This window comes from Glycine soja, chromosome 19 (genome assembly GCF_004193775.1).
Source record: "Glycine soja cultivar W05 chromosome 19, ASM419377v2, whole genome shotgun sequence".
NCBI classification, from domain to species: Eukaryota; Viridiplantae; Streptophyta; class Magnoliopsida; order Fabales; family Fabaceae; genus Glycine; species Glycine soja.
The window spans coordinates 43,448,942-43,471,404 of record NC_041020.1 but is presented as its reverse complement, the minus strand read 5'-3'; the positions used below and the strand labels follow the sequence as shown (position 1 = coordinate 43,471,404).

Here is a 22,463-nt window from a genome sequence, read left to right as displayed (position 1 = left end):
TATAGGTGAATTAGGAAAGACGAGTTTAAAAAATTTAAAATTAATATCATACTTATCCGGTTTTATTTGGTTTAAAAAAGCTCACCTCACTTTTTTAAAGAAAATAATTTACTCATATATTTTTAAATAAATTGAATATCAAATTATGAATTATATTTTAATGCAAACAATATACAAACATTAATAAATAATACATTATTCTTTAATTATTATTATATCATAATTCATTTAACTATTAAATATCAATAAATATTTTTAATCAATATAAAAAATAATAACGTGAAGTAAAATGCTAACTCGTATAATATTTTTCTGATACATGGCTAACTCTAATAATATGATATAGCGAGGTGGGAGAGAGGAGGGACAGAGCTTTTACATCTCTGAACCTGAACTTAATCCTGCTCTTACAAGTTGGGAAAAATTCAAATCCAGCCTTAGATAAAATGAGATTTTTTTTCGTCAAAATCAATTGGAGTTAGATAAGTACCCGCCAACTCAGATTTAATTGTCATGCCTATTATAAATGCTCAACTTTTTTATTGAACATAGAGTGAACATAAGAGGAAAGAAAATAAAGAGTTTTTTTTTTCTTTCTTTTCTTTTATGGCTATACTCAGATTAAATTGTCATATTTTTTTTTTTTTGCGTTCATTTTCACCTCGGCCAAACAAAGTCAGTATTTTTGTTTGGATGATTTAAATCCAAAAATGTTAATATAGTTTCAACAACCTTCTGTTATAAGCTACAGATAATTATTGTTTTTCCCAAAACCCCAGTTTAAAGAAAAACTATGAGCAACTAAGGATATAAGAGAAATTTTCCAAACAATACAGGGTGTGTTTGAATTAGAGTTTGTAAACTTGATTTTGATAAATTTAATTTTGAAAAATTAATTTTGGTTAAAAATAGAGTTGAGTGAATTGAATATTTATGCTTGAAATATTTATTTGGAAGGTGATTGTGCATATTGGATTTTATTTGGTTACTGATAGTAAAAAATTATTCTTAAACGTATAATTACCGAGTATGATTTTTATTATTCAATATTATTGAAATATAATATAATAAGTTTGAAAGGTGTATATGATTAACAATACACACAAATGAGATTTTACTCAAAAACATAACAAATGTTACTTTTGGGTTAAGGAATTGTTAAAGCCAGGCCAAGTTAGAACCGGAATTTTTATTTTTACCTTAAAAATACGAAACATGCTTTTATCTTTCCTAACGCTACTGAACTTGGATAGGGAATCTAAAGGAGAATAGGAACTTGGTGAAGGAGGACAAAGCATTTGCTTTCGAGCTTTTGTTTGTTGCCCCATTCTTTCTTTATAATCTCGAAACCGACACTAACCCCATCTTGGCTTTGGAGAGCGAGTGATCATATACCAACTGCATCAGCTTCTAATGCCCTATAGCCTCGCATTTCATGGGGTCAAAGCTGTAGTTAGAATTTCCAAAGACACAGACAAAACAAAATGCTAAAAAAGAGAACAGTTACAATATTTGACTCCGTCAAATAAATGGACATTTTCACCATGCATGATTTCCCATAACACGTTTTCCTTTCTTTTAAATTTCATTTCCCTTCTAGAAAGCTAAGGAAAAACTACTTTTTTTTTTATAAAATAAAATAAAAAGAGAAAGATAAATAGAAAATGAGAAAAGTGTTAATTTGGATAATTTTAGTAGATAATTTTGAAAATAATTAATGGATGTAAAATAATCGTGACAAAATGTGAAGATAAAATGAAAGTACTTTCATGATATATTGTTATACATGAAAAGGGTTATGATCTAGCCTTCATAAGGATGCATTATATATGGAAGGAGAAAAATTAGTTGACATCGAATGCTAGTTAATATTTAGAGTATTTAGAGAGAAAACGACAAAAAAATATTAAATATAATAGATAAATAATATTTTAACTTGTGAAATATATAAAATAAATATTTTTTGAATATAAAATTATAGTATAATTAAAGTTCATAATAAATAAATATTTTGAACATATAAATCATATTTTAGATTTATGATAAACAATTTATGTTGTGATAAGGTTATTTTAATAATTAATAATTTTATAAAAATATTGAATTAAATTTAAAAATAAAGATAGAAAAAATAGATTAAAAGAGATAAGAAGTTAAGTAAAAAAAAATTTAAGAACACCTTTGCTGAAGAAAATTTCTTAAAAACACTCTTGTAAATTTTATTTTTTTTAATAATGCTCTCATTTAATATAGTTATTCTAATTTATATATAATGATGATATTTGATGTGATAAAAGCAGAAAAGTAAAATAATAATAAATATCAATAGAGTGTTTGTTATATAAAAGAGTCTACATGTCATTAATTTATATAAAATCGGTCCGTTGTAGAGTAGGCACAAAAGGAAAAATGGAAAACTAGACAAAACAACCTTCCACCACGAGAGCTGCTGCGTTTGGGTTTCTAATGCTCAGACACGCCATTCCGAATGAGCTCCTGACTTGAGACATGTCTTCATGATGCCCTTCCAAGATGTGGCAGAGAAGCATGTCGGTGTACAAACAATTAAAAAAACCCACCTCATTTACTGTGTCAATATTTTAATTTTTTTAATATAAATCATATTTATCTTCCATGAAAGATAATCCTAATTTGAGTTGAATATAACAACTATTGACAATAATATTCTCCTCCAAAGTAAACATATGACTATACATGAACCAAAATCTCTAATCAAAACAATCTTACATCAGTTAATCACATATTTAGTGATACCTTATCAATATTTAAACTAACACTAACTTTTAATTTTATAACTCTTGCTTATTTTACATACATCACACTACTACTATCTGCCTTACTATTGCATGGCATTACGTCAGTGATTATTAGTCAAAGACGCGTGGATAAGGATGCGTAGATAGAGGAACTAGATTCATCTTATTGAGACCTTCCCGCAAGTAGATGTATCATTCACCAGCTTGGGTACTAGGCTGCGATCTAGTATATGTGAATCATTCTTACTATCATTTTCATGGTACGAACAGGAATGGCGAGTGTGTTAGTTTCATTGAAACTCAATAAAAAAAACAACATTAGTGTCAACATCGTCCTGAGTTGGAAGGCTCTCAACCTGTGTGTACTTAACGCATATCAAATTCAAATGGAACAAGACAATAAAATAAGGGTAGTATGTATGTATGAATGAAACACATGATTGTGTCAATTATGTTATCCACTAATTACGGACGATATCTTGTCGGGGTTGAATCTCCCATATGCAGTTTGGGTTGAACTTACTTAATTTGCACAAAATATTTGTTGACCGTGGCTCTTATTCACTGAGAAAATCGCTCAAAAACATGAAGAATTATTATTAATCATAGAAGTAGCAGTTAAGAGGTGTTGTGCTTGATTTCTGATGCATAGATTCCGTACCAACAATTAAGAATGACGAAAGCAGTGCCTGTCCAATGTGAAAGAAGAATGGGGATACAGGATGCATGTACATTTATATCTAGTCAGTATTTGACTCAAAAGAACAATAATACTTAAAAATGTTTGCATATATCTAGACATTATAGTTTTTTTTTTCGAAGACTTAATTATATATTTTATTATTACTTCATGAATTTTATAATTCAACTTTATTTTTTTTATATTTTACTTACATGTTTTTTTAATTTTCGTGCATTTTAACCTATTCTTAAAATATGTAATAAAGTGTTGATATGTTTCTAAAAAATGATGTTGTTTTGTCATTAATTTTGTGTGAAATGACATTGTTTAATCACCAAAATAATAATAAAATGTGCAAAAAAATTAATTAAATGGGAAAATTCATATAAAATGATGATAGTTGAACACACATTACTTAAGTGTCGATAGTTGATGTCAAACCCACATTATTAAGTCCTTAAAAAAAATATTACCAATAGACAAGCCAACACTACTAATTAGTATTTTTCAAAAAGTAAATTATTGTTAGTGTCGCTATGAGTGCCAAATGAAAATCCTAACCCAGCAAATACAGTCCTCAACGCGTGGTTTCTCCCTTGTCCAATTGACATCACCACTAACGTCGTTTTATTTTATGATGACGCTGCCGAGGTGGATGCATGGCGCATTGTTCAACTTTGTATTCCTCAGCAAACACATCTTCTCGTTGCCTTCGTTGTTAGGGAGGTTATGATTAGGTTTGAGACCATGTTGTTGGTGGGCATTCCTTGATTGTTGCTCTTTTAAATCTCTCTTGTTGTAAGTCCAATGGCGGCCACGATGAACGAACTTCATCTTGTGGCAGAGATGACAACCAAAGGAGAGAGTGATTGGGGAGGTAGAAAGTGACAATGCTGAAGTTTTGATTATATTTTAGTTCCATATATGGTGGATATCCATGGGAAGCGATGGTAGTTAAGGACTTGGCTCGTGCTTTGGTATAAGATTTGTTTGCTTATGTGTTCACGCTACAAGGGGGGGTTTGGTTTTAGGAAGACGGTTATAGTGGTTGTGACATGGCTTCAATGATGACCCAATCTCAGTGCATTCAGATTTATTTTAGGCGCATCAAGTGGTAGGCATGACCAGGACAAAACATTACAAAAAAAACAATATTATTTGTTGTTTTTTTTTTTTTTAGCATCAACTTGGACGTTATGAAATGTCAGCCTTTTTTGGCTAACACAAATGCAATTGTGTAAACCTTGGTGGCGAGGAACTTAAAAAAGAATCTAATATTAAACATGTTTGCCTTAAAACAATTTTAGAATTAGTGATATTTTAATTTTTTTTTTTAAATGTGTAAATATGTATAATTGTTGAAGTAGTTGGACATTACAAATAGTAAAATACATCTTTTAGAGTATGATGTAATTTGAAGATGAACTATATGAAAACGGGTAAATATGTAATATTTCAAATACACAATTAAACGTGTTTGACTTAAAAAAATTTCAAGATAAACCATCAGTTAAAAAAATTTTGACTTATAAAATTTTTCAAATAAATGAGCTTTTTGGGAAGTTTCAAATAACATGTGAAAAGTTATACATAATTCGTGATTTGAGAATAAATTAAACGAAAGCGGATGAATATATAATATTTCAAATACACAATTAAACGTGTTTAACTTAAAAAAATTTCGAGATGAACCATCAGTTAAAAAAAATTTACTTATAGAATTTTTCAAATAAATGAGCTTTTTGGAAGTTTCAAATAACATGTGAAAAGTTATACATAATTCTGTAAATATTTTTTGCATTTTTTCCAACCTCTGATTTTGTTGAGAAATCAAATATACACTTAAAAAATAATAGTGTTGCTATTAATATAATTAATTTTAGGCTATTAAATATTATTAAAATATATACTGTATCAATTATCAATTACGTTACCAGGACAAGAAATTAAGTTTGACATTAAAATAAATAGGACGATAAATGCGATGAAACTTAGGGAATAAAAAATTGGAACAACAATGACAACTATGATTTGTGATGGAACATTCCCTCATTGATTTACATAATTTTTGTTGTGGGAATATGTTTTTGTCTTTTTTTGTTAAGAAAACAAAAATACATTTGAAAATAATAGAATTATTTTTAATATAATTAATTTCAACCTATTAAAATATATATTGGAGTTATTATTAATAATAAACTTTACGTCCACGCGGCGAGAAATTTTACATCAACACGGCGAGAAATTAATTTTAATTTTAATATTGAAATAAATGAGACAATAAATGCATAGAAAAATAAAGAACGGTTAAAATTATAACTAATTTTAATATTTATAGTAATTACATTTTAAATATATTTCTTTTATGTGCCTGCGAGAATATAAAATGTAAATGTAATTTAAGAGAGTAGAGTAAGAAGTACAAAATTTATCCATATAATTTAAAATAACGGTTAAAATTATAAATAATTAAAATGCTATTGACCATTCATATATGATTAATTTATGACCGGTATTTATCTCCTTCATATTCTCATTGTATATGCCAATATTTAAATGGTAAAAGAGGCTCAATGTGAGCTTACAACTTGGGACGTGTTTGGTTCTTAGTTGGGAGACTTGCAAGGTACGTTGGAAAAGTAAAATGAAAAAAAATATATTGTTTAGCTTTGAGTTGAGTTTGACTATGAAATTTTTTTTGACTCGGGTTTTCCTTAAAACTCAATTTGAAATATAGATGAAATATAAGAAAAGGGCTAGTTACTTTTACAAACTTAATTTGCAAAATGTAGTTTCTTAAACATAAATTTATAAATTCTAATTCAAACACCGCACTTACAAATTTACTTTTTATTTTAAAATAAATAAATTAAAAAATCTTAATTTCTCATACATATATCTTCATTTTGTAACACTCTAATCGAGGGATCACCACAACGAAGAAAGTCGCATGAAATGGCAAAAAAAAAAAAGGTTTCCTTGTTTGATGTGGATAAAAACTACATTGACATCCCATCACAGAACAAAGAATTTTAGTTTCAGACCAAGAAAGTGTCCTTGAGAACAAGATCCCCAACTGATGAACTATTTTTCAAAGGAAAACTCCTTCCTCTTAACCTTCTTCCTCGTGTCCAAATAGTTGAAAAGCTCCTTGAGAATGTCGATGCCACCACACCTCTTGAATCCTGCAACATCTCTCCCTCAGATTCGCACAGGGTTAGTTCTTATGAATCACTCCCTTTTGAGTATCAATTGAAATAGAAGGGTTGATTAGTGATCATCACATGTTCCAATGAAACAGAACAAGCAATTCTGGCTGGCTCAAAGGTCTAAAGCAATTCTTCTAGGTTCTCTTCTTTATCTTCATCTTTTTCACCCAATTCAACTAGGTCATACGAGTTGCAATTGTTCAACAAGAGTACCAGGGCAGAGCAAGAAAATTCAATCAACAGTGCCATCTCTCATTGTAAAAAGTCACAACTACAGGGTAGTTCAAACAACGTTTGTTCACAATCTCTGGTTTGTGGAAATAAAGAAACAACTAGGTTGACCCACTGAGAGGGGGAGTGAGAGAGTTGAGAAGAGCTTGGTCAAAAAGAATAAGTTTCTCATTTGAAACGAATTGAAATATTGTATGTCAAAGAGGCAATGTAGTGACAGCATTGGTCATTTGTGACAAATTGCCAAAGGGTAAATGCAACATATTGTTGGGGATCAGTGAGAAAATTTAGTGATAATATTGCAAGTGATTAGCAAAAGGATAGTATTGGTCATTGATGAGGAAAGTGACCAAAATCAAGTAACGAATTCACAACAAAGATTGGTTCGGTTATTAGCGAAGAATTGTATAGAATATTTACATGCTATGATAGAGGGATTTGGAATAGAATGTCGACATATTTCTTTTTGTGTGGGAATAACGATAAAGTGATGCAGTTTCTTTTAATATAGCTAATTTCAAGCTATTAATATTATTGTATTAAAATATATAGTAAAATTAATATCAATTATAAATTTTACGCCAACACAGTGAGCAATAAATTTTGACGTTAAAATAAACAGGACAATAAATGCATAAAAAGTGAGAAATAAAATATTGGGAAGACAATAATTGATAAAAATCCACAATTATCGTGTAAGAGAAAAAATTTATCCCAACTTATTTGTCATTTTAATTTTCTAATATATCATTAATTATATTTTTTTACTTATATCACTTATAATAGTAAAGGTGAATAATGAAATCTATAAATAAATTAAGGATGATATAAGATTCATTCTATAAAATTATTATTATTTTTATCTATTTATTATTGTAAAATAACCTATAATATCTATTATTTTGGAATGAATTGAGTAATATTTAGTGAATGAATGTTGACAAAGTGATGTCGTTGCTAATTTATCACCTGAATTTTAAGAAGAAATGTTTTCTTGCGGCTTTCTCACAACTAACATTAGTAAGGGAACATTCTCTCACTTATTCGCTTAATTTTCATTGTGGGAGTATGTTTTATTCTTTTTCCAACCTTTATTATTGAGAAAACAAATATACAAATAAAATTAAAAGAATTTCTTTTAATAAAATTGATTTCAAACTATTAAATATTATTCAAATATATACCAAAATTAATATTAACTATAAATTTTACGTCAATGCGGTGAGAAATTGATGTTAATATTAAAATAAGAAGGAAAAATAAATGCACAGAAAAATGGGAAAATATTGGGGAGGCAATAAATGTTAGTAAAAAAAAAAAAAACTCAATATTTAGTGAAGGAATTACAACAAAGTGATGCCACCACTAATTTGCAACCTAAATTATACAAAGGAAATTTTCCCTACAACTCCGTTGAAACTAAGATTAGTAAAAGAACATCCCCTTGCTTATTTGCAAAGTTCTCGTTGTGGGCCGGAATATGTTTTTTCCCTTTTTCAACATTTATTTTTGTTGAGAAAACAAATACACGCTTAAAAATATTATTAAAATATATACTAAAATTAATACAAATATAAATTTCACGCTAACACGACAAAAAAAATTATTATTAATAAACGGAACAATAAATACAAAAAAATGAGCAATACAAAATCCAAAGGCAACAACTACTAGTCAATAAAATAGAATTTATAGTTGAAACCATAAAATATAGCATAAGGAGAAAAATATTCATTTAGGTTCACAAATTTGTCACTGCTTGCAGTAAGAAGTAATTTCATATCAATATCATAATTAGAAGAAAAAAATTTATAATAACTATATTATGAAAACACTTTTTTAGATTTTTTAGCAGACGAGATTATAAAATGTAAATGTTAATTTAAGAGAGTGAGAGTTCAAAAAACGAATCTTGATTCTTGACCATATAATTTAAATTAAAAAATAACTAAAACAATATTGACATTTTATGTATGAATATATTTAGTGAAGGAATTACAACAAAGTGGCACCATCACTACTTTGCAAACTGAATTTTGCGAAGGCATATTTCCTTATAACTCTCTTGAGACTAAGATTCGTAAGAGAGCATCCCCTTCCTTTTTTTTCTTCTTCTTATTTGCATAATTCTTGTTATGGGAATATCTTTTTCACGTGTCAGATTTTTTTTATATGCTATTATGGGAATACGTTTTTGCCTTTTTCAAACTTTTATTTTTTGTTGAGAAAACAAATACACGCTTAAAAATATTATTAAAATATATACTAAAATTAATATGAACTATAAATTTTATGTCAACGCTGCAAAAAATTTATTAATAAAATAAATAGAACAATAAATACAGAATAAAATAAGGAATAAAAAATCCAAAAGACAATAACTGTTAGTCAACAAAATCAACATTTATAGTAACTGCATTTTGAAAACACTTGTTTTCGATGTTTACAAGACTATAAAATGTAAATATAATTTAAGAAAGTGAGAGTGCAAGAAAAACAAATCTTGGCCCTATAATTTAAATGAACTGTTAAATTTAAAAGTAATTAAAATAATTTTGACATTTATGTATGATTATACGACCAATATTCACTGGCCTGGTAGTCTCACGCTATATGCACGTGCAATTCAAATGATAAAATAGGATTAATGTTATTGGAGAGATTATAAAATTAGAGCATGTTTGGTTCTTAATTGAGAAACCTCCAAATATATTAAAAAGTAAAATTGAAAAAGCTTTTTGTTTTGTTTTGAGCAGAGTTTGATTATAAACTAAATTTCGTCTCAATTTTTCCTTAAAAATTAATTTTTTTATTAGTAAAAGTTAGGTTGAGATAGAAGAAAAATAAAATTTATTTTTCAAACTCAATTTATAAAATAAAGGCTAAATTATTTCGTTGTTCTCTTATCTTTATTTTATATTTTTATTTTGATTCCTTATTTTTTAAAAGTTGTAAAATGATTCATATTTTTTAAAAATTTCAGTTTTTTTTAGATAAACATGTCATAAAATTTTTATTTTAGAGACCGCTTTATAACTTTTAATGAATAAAGGATTAACTTTTAAAAAATAAGATACCAAATGAAATCTAAAAGAAAAATAAGAGACCAATAAAATAATTTAATGTAAAGTTAATTCAAACTTTTTAGAAAATTTAGTCCATACATATACTTACAACTTACAAGTTTGCTTTTATATTTTATAAATAAATAATTTTTTTAAAAAAAAAACGTTTCTTATATATAACAAACTTTGGTACTATCTTCCTTCTTCACTTAAAAAATACCTTGCCTTGCCTCTTTCCTTTTAGAAAGCTCAATTTCCCATAGGCATCTCCATTCTGTGACACACAAACAGAGGAATCACCACAGCAGAAAGAGTCACATGAAATGGCCACAAAAAAGGTTTCATCGGTTCATGTAGACGAAGACTACATTGACATTGAACTAAGATCTTCTTCCCCCAACAGCTTCTCTTATTCCCTTGACACCCCACAACAGAACAACAACAGAGAATTCGAGTTCCAAAACAAGGAAGAGTCCACAACTTCCCCAGCTGATGAACTCTTTTACAAAGGAAAACTCCTTCCTCTTCACCTCCCTCCTCGCTTAGAAATGGTGGAAAAGCTTCTTGAGAACGCTGATGCCACCTTTGGCTTCTCAAGATCACAGTCATCATTGGAAGACAGTAGATTTAGGTTGCATTCAACAAATGCCACCTCACCTCTTGAGTCCTGCAACATCTCCCCCTCGGAATCACGCAGGGTTAGTTCCTGTGAATCACTCCCTTCTGAGTATCAGTTTGATTGGTCCTCTGAGATAGAAGGGTTGGTTAGTGATCATCATCATCACCAACATGTTCCAAATAAACATACCAAGCAGAAGCAATTCTGGCTGGCTCAAAGGTTCAAGGCTTCAAAAATTTACTTGAAATCCTTGTTCAGCAAATCTGGTTGCTCTGATAAGAGCTGTGCCAGTGATGCTGCAGCAAGCAAAGTGGGGGAAGTGAAGAAACCAAAATGCAAGGATGATGCTACGAAAAGCAAAAACAAAAACAAAAGCCCATTTGAGTTGTTTTGTGACAACAAGCACAGGAGTCAGAGATCCTGTGCGGTGAAGAACAGTGACATGCATGAAAATGGTTTCTTTGACAGTAGCAGCAGAAGGTCTTTCTCTGGGGTGATTCAGCGACATTATGCTTCCAAGGCTTCATCTTTGTCTACATCTTCTTCTGGGTCATCTTCTTCGTCTTCGTCTTTTTCACTCAGTTCAGCTGGGTCTTATGAGTTGCAATTGTTCAACAGGAGTATCAGTGCGGAGCTGGAGAATTCAATTGAGAGTGCCATTGCTCATTGTAAAAAGTCCCAACAAAAGGGTGGTTCAGACAAGGTTTGTTCACAATCTGCAGTTTGTGGAAAAAAGGGAATAATGGAGAAGACCCTGGTCAGAAAGGATGAGTTTCTCATTTGAAATGCAATTGTATGTTAAGGGAGTTTGATGATGCTAGAGTTAACAGCTTGGTTTTGCAACATTAATTTGTTAGAATTGATACTCTTGCTCTTGATTCTCTCTTTCTCTCTGTCAATTCTTGTACATGTTGCATACTGAATAAAATTGAACCTTTTAGCAGTAACCATTGTTATGATTAGTCCAGGGGAATGCAATTCACTCAAGCGAAAGTGACTTTTGTTTTTTTAAATAATGCATACTAATGATAAGTCGTCATGAGATTTTCTCTATGACAAAGCGCCATGATAGGATGATACTGTGTTGTTGTCTTTTTAAATTTGAAATTGGTCCACACCAATTAACCCTCCTGTGCCACCCCACGAATTTTTTAGATTTGATTGTTCAACAATTAACACTAAAACACTGCCCCCACTTTCAAATCTCACTTAATTGTAGTTCTTTTGTCCCTAATATCCTATGCTGTGACATAACATATTAACATTAACCCCTTTGAAATAGTAAGGCTGCCCCTCTAAACATTGTACATATGATAAGTTAACTGCACTCTAATGCAGATAATTCCCCAGAATTTTTTTTAACCATATTTTTAAGTTTGGTTCACTGTAAAATATAAATTTTTTACCTACTGCAAAGTCTATGTTCTGAATCTTGACTCTTTTCCCCAGAACTAGATTCTCAATGACTGCTTCAGGCTTTCCCCAGCAATTATTCTTTCAGAGTCCACAGAGATAACAGATAGGTGTGGTAGTGTATAAAAATGATGAGTGCCATATTTTTATCTTTCTTTTTTTATTCTCAAAACAGTGGAGGAGAAATTCACACTTCTGGGAGTTAGAATAACATGGGTAAACCACTTATTCAGGGCATGTATCAGATACTTCCTTGTGAAATATGCTATACACACTCTCAGGCCTTACAGCTTCAACTAGGCCAAAGGCTTTGGGTATATCTTTATCCCTTTTTCCTACTTTGTTAAAATTGTTTTGAGCTTTTACGTGAAAAGAAGGGAGGGAAAAGTTGAAGGTCATTTAGAATAACCTAACAGTGACCCAAAAAAGGTTATTAACAGCCATTCACCTTTTTGGACGAAGAAAAAGCATAAAAAGTGGCAAAGAGTAGTCTCATCTGTGAGATGTGAAAATCATGGTACATTTGGTGCCTGAAACCTTTTCTTCGCCGACTTATCCCTTTTTAAAAAATAAATCATCATTACTAACAACGAATCCCCAGCCAAGCAGCATAGCCATAGTTGACTGAAGAGTACAGCTAAAATGGTGCAATTGTATAACCTTTATGCAATTACCGAAGTATAATAGTAAGTAACTGACAAATTGTGATCACAAGATGTGTCTACCTTGTTCAATTTTAGGACCAAAAGAAAAGAAAAGAATTCGCAATTTCATTCTGTAAAGGGTAATGAAGTCCCCACCACACACATCACAGCTTGTTGCCATTGCGGGGCATGTACTCTGCAGATGTCACATTGAAAAAATTAATAAAATAAATAACGTAGTGTACAATTATTCTGCAGACAATTAAACCTTTACGCGTGCACTTCTTCCGTTCTTCGTTTCCTTTGGTTTTGACTAAAGCATTAAACTAAGCAAACATGAAACTGAATCACATGCGGAGAATTCGAAGTTGCACCTATGCGTGAATGTTGTAATGTAGTGTACCGATTAGACAAACACATAGAACAAAACGCATAGAACAACCAATTATTTTCCCCCCACCAATGAGTTGATTGTTCATAGTCCTAGTGGTCAATGGATAAAATTAAGTATTTTTCTCTCTTGCTCCCTTGTGCAAGTTGATGTACTCTTTTTTTTTCATGATACTTAATATTTAAAGAATCTTAGAGAAAAGTTAAAACTGTTTAAAGCTCTAACATGCTAAACTATTTGAATTAATATCTCTGACTCGAACATAAAGCCACTCAATATTCTAGTTTGGATTCCAGACAAGATAAGTTAACGTGGAACTGTCTCAAAAGGTAAATGGTTACTAAATTAAATGTAGAAAGCAGAAGTACATTAAACATTGTACAGCATCGATGTTCAACTAAATTCATGTGTACTTCAGAAGAAAAATGCAAATGAATAAAGCTATGTTTGGATTAGGAGGATTCCAAACGTATTTTTTGAGTTGGAGAAATAACTTAACGTACTACTTCTGAGTGGATTCTTACTGTACCCCCAAATATGCATTACTTTTGTGCCAATAAGATAAATGTTAATCTGTGATTAAGAATGTTAATTGGAAAAAACTTTTATCAGGGATGTGTAAAAATGCACATTTTTTAATTTTTAAATGTGTTTTCATATGATTTTTAGTAAGATATTTTTTCTTTTAACTCCTAGGGTGTCAATTGAGAACACTGGTTATGAAAACCATTCAGGTAAAACCTTTTAAATTTTCATTGTGTCAAATGTATAATTAATATCATATGCTTATATAGGATCAAAATATGAATTATGTCACTCAACTGGCTGCACCCAATCCGGAGATGGATGTAATCAACTAATCATAAGGAAGCATGCAACCAGTAGATAGAGGTTAACATTGAGATGTTTTGCAACTTGATTGAGTAGTACTAGAGACATTTACATATTCTGAGAACTGATTTGTTGTTTTCTTTTCATCTTGTACAGTTGTATATTCCAAGGGTCCCGGCAGTTTAAGAAGAAGAAGAAAGCACCAACCCAACAGATCTTCGTGGGTGTCATGGTCTCATGGGCATCAATATCATCCAAGAGTTTGCAACTTGCAATAGTCACATCAAATTCTCAAGCCATTGCTGTCCCTCCTATGGAAAATATTGCTTCTCATAAACCAAATCCTGCGTTGAGAATTTTGAACAAAGAAATGAACGTTTCCTTGCTCTGGTGGTTATTATGTTCCTCGCACACGACAATAGGAATGCATTATTAGCCCTTCATTTGCATTTATATATCGATCCTGTTGCGTCAAACTAGCTAGCAAATAGCAATTTAAGCTTTCATTTAGTGGCCGTAATTTGAACAGGGAACTATTGATAGAAGACAGGAAACATTATATTAGGTTATTCCATGAAAATATTTTCCTCCCTACCAAACGTTCTTATGAGTAAAAAGTTTGTATGCATAACAAAAAACCATTCTTATATTACATAGCCTCAGATATTCAACTAAATTAATTACTTCGGTAGAAATGCAAGTGAATAATTTTGTGTTCGATGTTGAAGGTAAAACCCCTCAACTCTGTCTTATGTCTAACAAATATTGTTACGGATTGGGCTTGAGCCCAATTCACTCTAAATCCTTTGTTGAGCCCAAATGCATCTAGGAAAGTTGACCAAAGTGGAATTCCAATGCTAAAAGAATAAATAATAATTTTGGTCCATGTGTAAACTAATGACTATGTAATTTTTTAAAAGAGCCAAAATTTTGATTTAGTTTTTAAATGTGTAAAAAATGTGACAATTAAATCTAATTATTAAATTTTCATTGAACAATTTGATCATAATTGTAATGTTTAAGAACAATTTGATATGAAGTTGTATAGTTTATGAATCAATTTCATTTGGTTGTACATCAAGATTTAATTGTCACATTTCTTTATAGATTCATAAGTATTAAATCAAAATTTTCATTCTTTCATAAATGTGTCATCAATTTACAAGTGATCAAAATGATTATTTATGCTAAAAGTCATATAAATACACACCAAAATAATGTATAATGGTTCATAATGGGTTGGATTCCATGCCAAGGATTTCAATCCAAATCTGACACTTTTATATATATATATATATATATATATATATATATATATATAACCGGGTGCAGCGGTAAAGTTGTGCCTTGGTGACTTGTTAGTCATGGGTTCGAATCCGGAAACAGCCTCTTTGCATATGCAAGGGTAAGGCTGCGTACAATATCCCTCCCCCATACCTTCGCATAGCGAAGAGCCTCTGGGCAATGGGGTACGAAGAATAAAATATATATATATATATATATCCAATGTCATTACAAAAGATAAGCATTTACTACACAGCCTTTGTGTGGAGTTTTTACTTACTTGAATGTTAGTGTCTTCGCCTCCACCATTGGAGGGGAGCCTCAGATTCAAGGAATTCGAAGAAAACTCATATTGCTTCAGTCAAGCCACTCATTAGTTCAAAGTTCAAACATATCAATATTAGAATTTGGATTCGCCGTCTCATCTAATTCGGACACAGACAAATCATTTAATTTGAACTAAATATTAACTTTTTTTTTTTTCTTTCCACATGATGTACTGATATACAACTAATAAATATTAATTGTGATTGTACAAACCAGACTTATGATTGAGATTTCTTAAAGAACTCAACAAAAATGCTATGTCGAAAGTTAGAATTGAAAATGAGACACATATTTCAGTGAAAGACAAAAGAACAATTGCAGTTAAAAGCACGCATGTTTGAAAATAATCTCTAATATTATAAGGTATTGTTCAAACATAAAAATTATGTTTTAAAGATACATACAAGATAGAAGTATTCAAAGTTCATATGAAAGGAAATAGTTTTGTTTTAGATTTATGAGGGAGAAGTAGATTAGAAATGAAGACAGAAGTAAGATCATAATTAAAAGAAGAGCACAGATAAGCACACATTTTGAAAAAACTAATTGACGTTTAGATGGAGACTGAAGAACTGGTTAAAGGAATTAGACCACTTTCTAACATCTTTATCAAAGGTGCAATGTCACAATCATGGAGCCTATAGGAAATGAAGAAGCTTAAATTGACCAAAAAAATGAATAAATGCAATGACGAAAAAGCTCAAGATGTTGAAAAGGTCAGACATGAGATTTGATGGACCTCATGAAAATGATTTTGTATACGAAAGAGAAGCTGAAGTGGAACTTGGAAATAGTCCTATCCAAGAAAGATAATGATAATAATTATAAACAAAATGAAAAGAAAGATTTGGAACTTAAAATTCAAATTAGGTGTCAACACATATTAAGACAAGAATGACTGTTAAAAATGTGTCTAAATATTTGTACACATAGCTTGAAGATGGATAATAATCCAGTTCTTTTCGTCTAAACCCAAAAGATAGTTTCAATTTGTTTTTAAGATTAAGATGTTATTAGTATTTGAATTTTCTGTTACACTTTATACACAGAACCCAATAATAAAAAGTTTATAAGTTCCTCTATATCTTCTCCCCTCTTAAAATTATTTTTTTCTGAAAAAAAGAAACAACAAATATAATCATACAAAGAAAGCATGCAACCTTAGATTTTTTTTTATATATAAACATTAAAGATATTTTGTAACTTAACTGGTAGAGACATTTACATATATTCTGAGAATTGATTTGTTGTTTTCTTTTCATCTTGTACATTTCTATTCCAAGGGGTCCCGCTCCCGGCAGCTTACGAACTAGAATAAGAAGACACTAACCGAAAAGATCTTTGTGGGTTTCATTGATATCATCGAAGAGTTGCAACTTGCGTTAGTCACTTCATTTGTCAAGCCATTTGCTAGTGTTGATTGGTTTCCCTAGCTAGCTCCTTCGAAAATATTGCTTCTCCCTAAACAAATCCCGACTCAAGAGAATTTTGAACTAACAAATATAAACCTTCCCATGCTCTAGTTGTTATGCTCCTCGTACACGACAATAGCAATGCATTATTAACACTTTCATTTGCATTTTTCGATCATGTCGTGTCCAACTAGCTAGCAAACGGCACTGTTATAGGCTCTCATTTTTAATGGTTTGAACATGAAAATATTGATAGAAAACAGGAAACATTGTATTTGGAGTCAAATGTGTATGCATAACACGACAACAAGTATAGTTCAATAATAATACTATATATATATATATAAAGAATATTATAAACACACCTATAATAAGTAAATATTGATCTTATCCTTTTGACCCTTTCAAAAGAAAAATAGGAAGGTGGCACTGTTGGGTGCAGTGATAAAGTGGAACACGTGAGTACTGTCAGCAGATATTCAAGGTTTCAAATCTGCTAGTATATTGTCATATATTTTTTCCCTTTATTCTTTTGAATGTTTACAAGTTGAAAAATTAGTAAGCAATTACGTTTCTTTTTACCATGTAACTTTTCACGACCTGTTCCCCAACATATATTAAGTTGACGCTAACACACTTCACATCAGCTTCTATCCTTTTAAGTTTTTAGCCCACTGATCTATGAAATAGTGAATGCTGTCTCTTTTTTCCTTAACACAACGCAATGCAAAAGGTCGTCATAGATTTTACTTCGATGGAGACGTTAAATAGAACAAAAATATAATTTGGTTCTTACATTCGAATGTTCGAACTTTGAACTTCGGATTATTCCTCTCTTTCCTTCTCATTATTGCTTTGCTAATTACAACTGACACATAGTAGATTCCAACAAATTAGATAAATAAATCAAGAGCCTTAAGAGCATGACCAGAGCTTTCGACAAGAAATGACACTGGTTTCTGCATGGACCATGTGCCAGAAGGTCGTTTTGGAATTGTTTTCCCTCATTTTCACCTAAGATTCTTAGAAGCAAAGAAAACTTAACATAAATAGGTTTAGAAAATTGTAAGTCTTGTCACAGTATTATTTTATTTCCTAAATCATACAAAGTTAGCACACATTAACTTAGTAAAGTGGAATACATGGCAGTCGTTGGTACTTTCCAGTAATACTCAAGCAAAACTTTCTGTTTGCTTTTTCCTTTTTATTCTTTGGTTTATTATATATACACAAACCAGGTGTCCAAACTCCAAAGTAAGTAATCTTAATAATAATAATAATAATAATAATAATAATAATAATAGTAAAAATATCATTTGATAGGACTAAAAATCTGAAATTGATCGACTTCACTCTCTTCCTTTTTCTTTTTTGGTAGGCGTCATGATCTCTTATTTGATGTTATGGAAATACTAGTTACTCATTAATAGCAAAGTTATTGCAAGCCATAATAATTCATCTAAAAAAATTCTTTGGGATTTGCTACTATACCGCTGCTCAAAATATCGGGGGATCTACTTTATTACAGAAGTGGATTCCAGAAATTCATAAAATCACTTTACATAAGAAATACTATTTACTCATTAATAGCAAAGTTATTGCAAGCCATGATAATTCATCTAAAAAAATTCTGCAATATAGGACATAGAGGGAACGGCAGTAAGTATGTATATTATTTATTTTCTGATGAAGCTAACTTGAAAATACTCAAAATAGGTATGATCCAATACTTACAATTTAGAATGACACATTCACTTATCAAGGAAACTATGATTACATCTTTAGCCTGTGTTCTGCAAAGGCATGTTAGTTAATGTTTGTTTTCCTAAGAAACAAACCCTACATCAATGTTAGTGTAACTGGCCAAAAAAGGAGGGAGAACTCTGAAATGGTAGAAATCAAAGTTAGATTGCATACACTGTCTTATACTCATTCTCCGATCCTGACATCATTGACATAGACATTGACTGCCTACTGCTCATTGTTGTCCTAAGACTTCGCAATCTTGAGGCCTCAAGGTGGTGAGTAATCACCCAATAACAGAGTGTTCCCAACGTAGCTGCCATAATCACTGTTCCTAGAACTGTGGCTGCTATAGCCAACTCTTTATGATCCCCAACAATTATGTATGACATTGCAATAAATGCCACAGAAATCAGCACACATGCTACCCACATCAACTTATTTATAACTGCCATCATTTGTCTCTTTGCTTTCCTCTCAATAACAACCACTGATGTTTGGACAATCACAACAGCCAATGATATGAAGAGAGCAGTAGAATCAAAGATTATGAATATCTTGAATCCGATATCCGGAGCAATATATGCTTCCCCAGGAGACATTCCAGGAGAGAGTTCATTTTGTTTCTCAGGATACTGGCCCGGGACATTAAATATGGCAGCAAAAGCAACTGTTGCAATAAGGACAGCAACTACAGTGTTGGAGTTGATCGCATTGTTAAGCCCCTCGGTGTGCATTTTGTTGATTCGCTTCGCTATACCTTGCATACGTCTTTGTGTTTTAATTGTGTGTTCCAGTTGGTTATGAACCCCACTTTTTATGTCACTCACTGTTCGTTTGAGCTCAAGGGCCGTGTTTGTAGTCGGTGACTTGATGGACTTGGCACTTTGAGCTCCACGATGTTGCAGAAAGTTGGCAATTTCCAGGCGACCATTTTTCTCAGCAGTATCCAAAGCAGTTTCTCCAGATTTGTTAATAACATCTGTGTCTATTTCTCTGCAATCTAGTAACTTCTGAACAACCTGCAAGATTAGCGCAAAAGTATTAAGTTTACTTACTATGGTTGCAGAATGTAATCAAACTGCTGAAGGTAATCAATTCAGAAGAAACTAAGTTAGGACTAATGCAAATTGTTGAGAGTATTAAAATTTACAAACAACGTACACCCCCCCCCCCCCCCCCCCAAAAAAAAAAAAGCAGTTTATACAAGTTATTACATTTTCACCCACTCAATTTACCATATCACAATAATTATGCTCACATTTATGACACTAGTCACACAATGCACAGCCACCACAAGCACTGAATAAGCAGGTTTAAACTTTGAAGTTCATTTCTCTTATATTAACCAGGACACAACACAAGCAAACATCTACCTTTGAAATAATCTCCAATTTAAAGTTTAATTACTATAAAGTTCTGATAGAAATACACTATCTGTTAATCAATGTTAGTAAAACCAGACCCTTTCTGAATTATCACAGACACATAGTATTCTTGAGCTAATAAAAAAACTTAGTTTGTTGTTCATGGTCTTGGATGATGAAGAACTCTAGAATCTAATGTCAAGAAAAGAACAAGTTCAGTTGACGTAGAACGATACATCATCAGTACTTTCTTAAGAAAGAAAACAAAAAAGAAAGCATCTTTTACCTGTAGACGACCTTTCCGGGTTGCTATATGCAGTGCAGTGTTTCCCTTGGCATCCACCATATTTGCCAAAGATGGATTCAGTTTCACGAGTTCATCCACCAACTCAAGATTCTGTCCTTTAACCGCCATATGGAGTGCTGTCTGCCCCTTCTTATCAATTCTCATTGCAATTTCAGGTTCTTTGCTCAGAAGGGCCTTGACGACCTCCACGTAGCCATTTCTTGCAGCAGAATGCAATACAGTTTTCCCATTGCTTTTAGCAATAGTTATCAGGCTACTACCTTTTTCCAAGAGAAAATTTACTACCTCAATGTGTCCTTGTGCTGCAGCAGTATGCAACCCAGTAGTGTTCGACAGATCAACAGTCATTGAAATTTCAGGAAAGGCCTCCATGAGGACCTTCACTATCTCTGCAAACCAATAAAAGTGAAAATCACTCAGACAAATTCCAAAATTTAAATTGATAATAAAATTATAATTTAGATTATCAATAAATAAGAGTCTATTGGAAACCTAAAAAACTAACAGACATAAAGATTCTGGCAAATTCAAAACAAAAAAAAGAACTTAAATCATAGAGAAACAATACATATTTTAGGGTATCAAATCAACATAACCAAGTTTCTTAAGATATGTAGCATAACATTCATCTAGATGAAGCTAAATTAGTGCAAAAGTACAGGTATGCTCAAATGGCTTTAGCAAAACACCCTGATGACATGGTATAGCAAAGTCATGTGGACCAATATACAATACGTAGTAACCTAGCAAGGATCCTACACCTACCCATTTGAGGACATTTAAGGGACTTACCCAAGTGTCCATTTTTAGCAGCAATATGGAATGGATCGAATCCATTTCTAGCTTTGAAGCTGGCCAACCCAATATCATGGTATCTAATCAATTCCTTCAGTATATCAAGATGACCATTTTCAGCAGCAACATATAAGGCAGTTTCAAAAGAGTTGTTTTGTTTTGAAAGCAACTCCTTTAATTCGTCCTCTGGACTCTGAGAGATGATTTCCAGAACCAATTCTAAATTTCCAACTCGGATTGCCGATTGTAGGGGAGAATCACCCCGTATGCCTGTCAATTGTTTCTTCATCATCTTTGGAATGTATCTTTACTACTTTGGTGGAGCTCCAACTTATCAAGTTTACATTTCCTTAAGAATATCCAAGTTACAACTATTGATTGCCTCCCACTGTATCAATTCACCCAGCAATATTGGCAAAGCAATTCAAAATTGTACACTACGGTAAGCACTCAAGGTCCACTTGATTTCAAAACGCATTCTGCCCACTTCAGAGTTCAATCAGACTCCACTTCTTCTTGCTTGTAGCAGCAATTTGAGATAGCTACATAAAAAAAAAAATCAAGGGTAAGCAATAGGAACCAAAATTTAATTCAAAGCAACAACTTTTTTTTTAAAAAAAGGGGAAGGCAGTATTGATTCAACAAATCTACAAGAATATTGGGGAATTGAAGTTGTTGATCTTTTGAAACAAAAAATGGAAATCAATTCAAAAAATGGGTAAGCAATAATTAATTGAAGTGGAAAAGAAAAACAACAACTAACCAGGAAATCATGAGTAAGACATCTTAGGCTGTGCTTAGAGAGAGAGGGGTGGTTTTCTGTGCTCCTCTTCCTAAGATATCTAGAAACTGAATAAGGAACTAGTATTAATAGCTTCAAAAGGGAAGAAGTTCGAGAAGCAAGTGAAGAAGGCGGGAAGTTGAGGTGTGAAAAGGGCAGTTGAGAAACCTTCTTCCCCTCGTTTTCAACGGAGGAAAAAGGTTACCCCCTTTGTGGAAGTACTTCAAATCTTCAAGTGCGCGTCAAAAAGAGATAGAAACTAAGATAAGAGGTGAAAAAGAAGAATGAATGGAGCAAACGCGAAAAAAAAAATGCACGACACGAGTTAGGTCGAGATTGCTGGTTTCAACTTTGCATATACAATGGTCCCATGCAGTATGGTGTTCAATCGTTGACTGCCATTTTCCACTCGACAGGGACACCATGACGTTTCCATTTCTTTCTTCTTCCTAATATGCCATTCTCTCTGAGCTCGTACTTGTTTGTTTATACAAAATAACATTAACTTTCACAATTAATTAAACAGAAATGTTTCGTGATAGCCGGGAGTATCTACAATCAGAGTTGTTTATTAAATAAATATTA

The 22,463-nt window shown here is 31.6% G+C and overlaps 2 protein-coding genes across 2 annotated transcripts; one reads left to right on the top strand and one right to left on the bottom strand.

The window, feature by feature from the left end:
• Positions 1 to 10,180: 10,180 nt before the first annotated feature.
• LOC114399782 (probable membrane-associated kinase regulator 3) lies at positions 10,181 to 11,591 on the top strand. The gene has a single exon (XM_028361998.1). The coding sequence runs from the start codon at positions 10,288 to 10,290 to the stop codon at positions 11,365 to 11,367; it is 1,080 nt and encodes a 359-aa protein (XP_028217799.1). The 5' UTR covers positions 10,181 to 10,287; the 3' UTR covers positions 11,368 to 11,591.
• A 6,939-nt stretch (positions 11,592 to 18,530) lies between these two features.
• On the bottom strand, positions 18,531 to 22,317 carry LOC114400350 (ankyrin repeat-containing protein At5g02620-like). The gene is made up of 4 exons (XM_028362788.1): positions 21,861 to 22,317; positions 21,095 to 21,639; positions 20,282 to 20,691; positions 18,531 to 19,650 (listed from the first exon to the last, which is right to left on the bottom strand). Exons 2-4 carry the CDS (start codon positions 21,387 to 21,389, stop codon positions 18,790 to 18,792), a joined length of 1,566 nt encoding a protein of 521 aa, XP_028218589.1. The 5' UTR covers positions 21,390 to 21,639; positions 21,861 to 22,317; the 3' UTR covers positions 18,531 to 18,789.
• Between the last annotated feature and the right edge of the window lie 146 nt (positions 22,318 to 22,463).